Genomic DNA, 8067 nt, shown 5'->3' on the forward strand with positions numbered 1-8067 from the left:
TAGTTTTCTTTTAATACTTTCAAACACATTTAAGATATATATGTGAACTGAAATGTTACTTTTAAAAATATAAAATAGGAGATTCTAAAAAGCTTCAAAATAGTCCAACTCTGTAACTTGAAATATTAGGTTAGTAACATATTTATGTTATATTTGGTAATATAAATCACATTTTAATCTGCTGAAATTCATATTTCTATGGGTATTAATAAAACTTGAATAAATCTAAATAGGTTTTATGATATTAAGGATTTTGAGTCATAAACTATAATTCTGACTTATAGAAAGTTAAAATATTAAAATACATTTCTGATGTATTTAAGTCTCATTTGTCTATCTTTTTCGAAAATGGATATAGCAACTTTTCCTACAGACCTCTTGCAATTTAAGGAAAAAGCAAAGACAATTTTATGCTTACATAAAGGGTACAGATAAAGACAGTTTAAGATTTTATTTCTAAAATATTCCCAAGAGTGGTTTTATTGATTCATAAACCACACAGTTTATACACACTGAAGGAAGTAACTTTAAGAAGTTTGGAGGCATGCCTCTGAAAAGTCCTGTCACTCCATTCCTTTTATAAATTTCAGAAAATAAGTTGATCATATTTAGATGTGGGATTCCTAGTATGCGTAGAAAATGAAAGAAAAGAGAAAAGTCAAATTAACTTGATATTTTAGCATTCTTTTAAGTACTGGCTAAGGTAAAGTACACAGTAAAACAGATAATGAAATATAATTAGTAAAATTCTTTCATAATCAGCCCTCAGGGAACATCTCTGGTTCATCACAGTGTATAATTAGACACTCTAATAAAACTATTTGATGCTCATCACTATTTAATTTTCTTTCCTTTTAAGAACAAAGTCTATTCACTAGAGGTGAATATGATCATTGTCAACTTATAATTTTAAAAATTCCCTAGAATTTGAGGTACCTTTATTCAACAGTTCATGTCTTAAGAACATCCCAGGGCCAGCAGGTAGGATGGTGGTTAAAGGCACTGGACTGCTACATGGCAGACTGGCATATGAGTCTTGGACCAGGTGGCTTACATTTTCACTTTGCATTTCTCTCTGTGTGTCTGTCTCTGGTCAAATTAAAAAATAATAATAACCAATAAAATAAATAAATAAGGAATTCTTTTTTCATTCAATATTTCTTTTTTCAGAGAATGGCTCCCCCTTTCACCGAGCTTTCAAAACTGAAAAACTGGCAAGCATCCTTCAGTTCACACATCCAAACCATCATCTACGAATTTTTAACTCGAAATACCTCTCAACTCCATACTCATTTCTCCACATTCACTGACACACCTTCAACCTCCAAACTGTCATCTCTTGCCTTGCCTGTTTTACGGCTTTTTACCTACACTTTACACTTTTTTCCTCAATACTTTAACCAGTGAATTATATTTTTAATTAATTTATTAATTTTACATTTCCTCGCTAACATTTATTTAATACCAAAAAATTTTTGCTCATACTCCATAGTTCTTTTATTTTGGGGGAGGTTTTTGCTACAGGGCGTGCGTGCTTGCCAGATAGACAGAGAGAGACAGAGAAATAGAAAGCGAGAAATCACCCCCCCGGGGGGGGGGGGGCGGCCATGCCCTTCTCCTCCTTTCGCCTCTCGGGATCTTGGGCATACACACACATGTGCCCGGCGTGAGTTTAAGCCACCAGGTCTGGGACTTGAACTGTGTTCGACTGCATGGGAGTCCAGTGACATAGCCATTACGCTAACTGCTGGTCCCATACTCCATAGTTCTTGATAGTTAATAAACAACTTTCAAAATGTAAAAAAGCTGAATTTTAAAGATAACTTTCAACGTTTTTGTTTGTGACTCTATAACAACAGAGGCAGTACTGTTTTAAATATTTTTGAGAAAATATTTGCAAGTTCAACTACTCAAACTATTGAAAAGCAAACGCCTAGTACACAATTTACACATGGACCTCCCCAACTCAGCTCTGCCTACCAAGTTTTCTGTGGTTTACCATCTGCAGCAAAGATCAGTCTCTTCCTTCAAAGTCTTCCTCAAAGCAATCCTCTAGTTGTAGCTGTTCTTTTGCAATCTCTACTGATTACAATGCTAGGCTGGAAAAGTCTGGTACAGATTCTTTCTTGTGACTTCTCTAATCCTCTCTACCAGACAGAACTGTTTATGGTGCCAGGCAATTTTTCCATGAGCTTCTGTTGGCTTTCTTGAGATCTACCTTAGTTCCATAGTTTTCTGGTCATATCTTCAGATATGACATTCCAGTCAAAGCCCTGACAAAACTAGTATTTCCCATTTCTGAAAACAGGTATTATTGAACTTATGCACATAACCCTTCTGCCACAAAATAAGAATACTCTCAAATATTTTTCAATTTCAGAGTGGTCAGGAAGGAAGAAAAGTTTACATTTGAATTTTAAAGAACAAAGACAAACAACATTTAAACAAATTGATGAACCTATCAATAATTCAAAAGAAAGCAAAATCCTTAAATCTGGAAAACAAAGCATAGAAAAAAATCAGTAAATTTTAGCCAAAAGTCATAAACCTCTATTTCTACCAGTTCTGTCTCATGTAATTAATCTCTCTTCTGTTGAACTTGCAGAGTTACTGTAGTACGATCTTTCCATCAGAATGCTGTAAGTTAACATTCAATATTATTATTGATATTTCTGGACTTGTTCCTAGCATTTTTCTTGGTTGCTCTTTGTTCTCTTACTTCTGTCTGTGTGTCTTTAGTTTTCCTGGTAAAGCACTCCCTTCAGAACTTCTTTTTTTTTTTTTTTTTTTTTGAGAGGTTTTTGCTACAGGGCGCGGAGGCTCACCAGAAAGACAGAGAGACAGAAATCACCCCCCGGGGTGATGGCCACGCCTCAATCCCTTCTCCTCCATTCTCCTTTCAGGATCTTGGGCACGCACGCACATGCACCTGGCGTGAGTCCAAGCCACCGGGTCTGGGACTCGAACCGCGGTCGACTACATGGGAGTCCAGCGTCATAGCCATTACACTAACTGCTGGTCCCTCCCTTCAGAACTTCTTGAGGAGCTGGTCTGGTGTTTATAGAGCTAGTCTGGTGTTGGTAAATTCTTTCAGGTTTTGTATATCTGAGAATGTTATTTTTTCTTCCCAAATGAAAGATAACTTGCCATGTAGAGAATCTTAGTTGAAATCGTTTTTCATTTAACACATTTAATATATTTTCCCAATCTGTTCTTGCTCGCATTGTTTCCAGTGAAAGGTCTAATGTTATCCTGATGAGATAACCTTTCTAAGTAACCTGACATTTTTGTCTTGCCAATTTTAGTATCTTGTCTTTGTGGATTTGACCAATCTGACTATCATGTGCCTTGGAGAAGATCTCCTTGGGTTGATTCTATTAGGAGTTCTTTTTATTTCTTGAGTCTGGATATTTGAGTGCCTCTCTTGGTTTGGAAAGTTTTCTTCCAGGATTTCATGAAATAGATTTTTAATGCCCTTACTAGTTTCCTCGCCTTCTGGGATACTGATTATCTGGATGTTTGGGTGGTATCTAGTATTTATCATATATTATGCTCTATTTTGGGTTATTTTCTCAGTCTTTTTGGTGATTTTTTTTTTCTAGTTAAGAGGTTTTGTCTTCAACATCCAAAATTCGATCTTCTGCATGGCCTAATATGCTTTTAATACTTTTGAGGAAAAGTATTTTGATTGCCTGTATTACAACCTTCATCTCTAACAGCTCCATTTGATTCTTTTTTATGGTGTGTATTCTTCTTTCAAATCGTGGAAAAACACCCTCACCTTCTGGAACTTGTCTCTCTTTTTTTTTTTTTTTTTTTTTTTTTTTTTGTACCTTCTGGAGTTCATTGTCTCTCATCTCTTGCTTCTCATTTAGTTTTGTCACTATGAATCTTCTGAATTCCTTATCAGACATTTCCAAGAGTTCCATTGTGCTGTCTGTGGATGATGAAGTGTTGTTCTTTTCCCTTGGGGGAGAAATTTTTTTTTGTTTCTCTTATTTCTTATACCTCTGCAGTTGTTTCTGGTCATCTGATAGGTTATTTGTTTCTTTCTAATTTCTTGGAGTTTATTTTGAGCATTCAGAGGCGTGTGGGAGTAGGTGATCTGCAATCGCTCTGCAGTCTTCTTCCCCTGATGCTCGTCAAGCAACCTTTTGACTTTGGAACTGGATGTTACAAAGGCCTTACAGTTTCTAAGGAACAGGTTCACCTGGACTAAGCTGCGGGGTTTCAACTGGGACTTTAGAGGAGTGGGAGAGGAGATGAACCTTGCTCTCTCTGTAACTCCATAGTTCTTCCTACTGCTCACTCTGCAGTCTCTTTTCTCTGAATTTTAGTCATTTGGGGGTGTGTTCACTTTTGGCTAATTGGTTAAAGAACTATTATGCAACTTTAAGATCATGTGTTTCCCTTTACTGTAAGGTACTTCTGTGACAATTTCTCTCCTTTACTGTGTTTTGCAACATGATATCCACAGAAAGAGATTTTGAATTCAGATTTATAAAGAGGAATTTCTTCTTTCAGGCAGCAAATTCAGTAAGGGTTGAGGATTTCTATGACCCTGAAAGTATTCAGTTGCTTGGCTATTGTGCACCCAGACCTATCTAGACTCTTTGTAGAGGCTGAACAGAAGTGAGAAAGTAGGGTTAAAAAGAAAAAAGGAAAAAAAAAAAAGGAAGGAAAACAAATGGGGAAAAAAGACAAAAACCGCAAAAAAAGGGGGGGAGATTTAAAAAAATTATAAGAACCACGAGAGTGAACACCACAGGTTACACCTCAGATTTAAATGGCATGTTTTTGCTATAGAGTGCAAGCGCTTGCCAGAAAGACAAAGACAGAGATACAGAAAGTGAAAAATCCACCCCCCCCGGGGGGTGGGGATGTCCACGCTGCAATCCCTTCTCCATTCTCCTCTCTGGATCCTGGGCATGCACGCACACATGCCCGGCATGAGTTTAAGCCACCAGGTCAAGGACTCAAACCACAGTCGACTACAAAGGAGTCCAGCAACATAACCATTATGCCAACTGCTGGTCCCAATGTAAATGGCTTTTGAAATTAACAAGAGAAAGGAGAAGTCAGAGGTAAGAGGAAGTGTTTTAAAATTTTAAAAAATAATAATAATTAAATAGAGGAAGAGACAGAGACAGAGAGAGGACAGAGGTAGCTCTACCTATCTGAGTTTTGGGAATCTGGAAGATGGGGTTTAGAGCAGAGATTCAGTCGCCTTGGTCCCTGAACACAGCAAGACACACCACAGATTTAAATGGCTTCTGTCCAAGTTTGGGGGGTCTGGAAGATGGGATTTAGAGCAGAGATTGAGTTACCTTGATCGCTCCAGAGTGAATTCTTGATCATGTCAATCTAATTATATTACTCTCCTGCTTCAGAAATTTGTCATGATGCCTTAAGAATGTGATCTGGCCTCAATTTCCTCCTCCTACTTCACTTTTACAACTTCCTTACTTTCCACATTCCAGCCACATAACCTGCTTTTCAGTTTTTCTTGCCCCATGCTTCTTTCCTCTTTAGGCTAGTGGCACATGCTTTTTCCTTTGCCTAGAAGTCACTTCCTGCATCTTTGCCTATTAAACCTCACCTCACTGTTCAATTCTCAGTTCATGCAATACTTTCTCAAGAATGTCTCTTTAGAACTGCCTTAGATCCCCCTATCACAACCCTATTACAGTTCCTTTGTAGCTCTTATCAAAGTTTATAACTAAACATTTGTGTAAATATATAATACCTGTCTTTCCTACTAGACTATCAATTCCATTAGAGCAAGGACCAATGTCGTTGCTTATACCTAAACCCTGTGTTTCTGGCACATTGCGCAGTAACTTGTAACACTAAATTCACAAACTCTTTAGCTACTGTTTTTCTTTGTAATCCTTCTCTCTCTTCCCTAAATTAACTAAATCAGGTAAAAATTGATACAGAACTTAAAAGTATACTTTTCACTTTCCCTCTTAGTCTAAATAATCCTCTCCTCCTCCCACCCCTGAAAAAAAAGCTGAATTCCTCTCAAATATAGAGAAGATCCCTTGAAAACTTTTTTTTAATACTTACTTGCCATATAATTTCTTAGAAATGTTCTCTCTCTCTCTCTCTCTCTCCCTCAACAACAAATAGATGACTCTCCAAAAGAGTACAGTTTGTAAGGACAGACAAACCAACCAAAGGTGATAAAAGTCAAAATAGTAATTACCTTGGGATAGGGAGGTGTTTAGTAACTTATTGGGGCACAAAGGAACATACTGAAGTTCTAGAAATGTATTATGTCTTGATCTAGTTGCAGGTATATGGGTGCATATATTTGTAAAAGTTCATATAATCAACTACCATGAACTGAAATATAGAAATTTCATTTTCTGAATTTAATCAATAATTTTTCTATAATTATCTGCAAGTATCTTACTTAGTTTTTTAAGATATAAGATAGATTCACTGCATCTTATGTTCCAGAAAAAGTTTTAAAGTCAATTAGATCAATATCTAAATTTTGAATCGTTTATTAACACAGTCTTATGAAAGGTTAGATTTTTTTTGAGAGAGAGATTTTTGCTATTTGGTACAGTGCATTGATTGACTGGAAAGACTGAGAGACAGAAGATGAGACTTCATGCCCAGGGAGGATGGCAACATTGCAATCCCTCCTCCCTATTCTGCTCTCGGGATTTGGGGCATGCACACATGCATGCCCAGCATGAGTTTTAAGCCACTGGGTCCAGGACTCAAAAGGTGGTCAACTACGTGGGAGTCCAACAACGTAACTATTATGCTATCAGCTGGTCCTGAACTCTTAGATTTTTGGTTTTTTTTTTTAGAGATTTTTGCCAGAAAGACAGAGAAAGTGAGAAATCTGCGCCCCCCCTCCCCCCAGGGGGGATGGCCACACCACAATCCCTTCTCCTCCATTCTCCTCTCGGGATCTTGGGCACGCACATGCACCCAGCATGAGTTTAAGACACCAGGTCTGGGCCTCGAACCGTGGTTGACTACATGATAGTCCAGCGACACAGCCATTACAGCAACTGCTGGTCCCCTAAGCTCTTAGATTTTAAGTATAAACCAGACTCCTCAAATGTGGAGGCATTCATAACCACCGAAGCAGTGTATTGCATCTTCATGTGGTTATGAAGCTCAGATTTGATTTTTAAAACTCAATTCGAAATAAATAATGACATTTTCACTCATCTTGGAGGGATTTTCTAATTTCGTCTTATCAAAAAAACCAGCACTGAGTAATGGAAATCAGGAGGATTCTTTTTTTCTTTTTCTTTTCTTTTTTTTTTTTTTTTGGAGAGGTTTTTGCTATAGGGTGTGTGTGCTCGCCAGAAAGACAGAGACAGAGAGACAGAAAGCAAGAAATCACCCCCCCAGGGGAGATGGCCACACTGCAATCCCTTCTCCTCCCTTCTCCTCTCGGGATCTTGGGCATGCGGGCACACATGCCTGCCGTGAGTTTCAGCCTCCGGGTCCAGGACTCAAACCTCACTCAACTACCTGAGAGTCCAGCCACATAGCCATTACGCCAACTGCTGGTCCCAAGGAAATCAAGGAGGATTCTAAGACTCTTAAGAACAGAAAGTGAAAAGGAAATTTCTAAGCCTCACAGGATTTTTTTACACTGTAATCCTTCTCACAAAAACTCACCTTGAACCTGCATGTGAGTTCTCACTAGGAACAAAGGGTAGCTGACAAACTGACCACATAAGTTAGAGAAGGCACTACATCCCAGCAAAATCATCAACCCAGGATTTTCTGCATAAGTATTTAGCCAATAAGTCTTCAAAAGCTGGCAGAGAACAAAATAAAAATACATTTTAACAACCAGTTCAAGACAAACCAAAATAATAAAAGGTAGTATATTTTCTCACTATAGGCACGCACTCCTAACTTCTGTGTTACATTCCAGTAAAGAGTATAAAATACAGAATGCGGCAATTCTGTATGAAGTAATATGAACCAGAGGATATATCTATTTTTAGTGTAATTTAACAAAGTTAATCAAGTCCCCAACATTTATTTCAAGGACTCAAATGATCTAATCTGTAGCTCTTTCCC

At 37.7% G+C, this 8067-nt stretch overlaps 1 protein-coding gene across 1 annotated transcript in view; it reads right to left on the minus strand.

Moving 5' to 3' along the window:
- Nucleotides 1–456: 456 nt before the first annotated feature.
- LOC102489209 (calcium-binding mitochondrial carrier protein SCaMC-1) overlaps nucleotides 457–8067 on the minus strand; it is a 53647-nt gene continuing 46036 nt past the window's right edge. The window contains exons 9-10 of the mRNA XM_006149553.1: nucleotides 7657–7798; nucleotides 457–623 (exon numbers count right to left, since the gene is read on the minus strand). Of these exons, the coding sequence (XP_006149615.1) occupies nucleotides 457–623; nucleotides 7657–7798 (309 nt within the window). The remainder of the gene's footprint in view (nucleotides 624–7656; nucleotides 7799–8067) is intronic.

Source organism: Tupaia chinensis, unplaced genomic scaffold, assembly GCF_000334495.1.
Source record: "Tupaia chinensis unplaced genomic scaffold, TupChi_1.0 Scaffold000270_1, whole genome shotgun sequence".
Taxonomy (NCBI): Eukaryota; Metazoa; Chordata; class Mammalia; order Scandentia; family Tupaiidae; genus Tupaia; species Tupaia belangeri.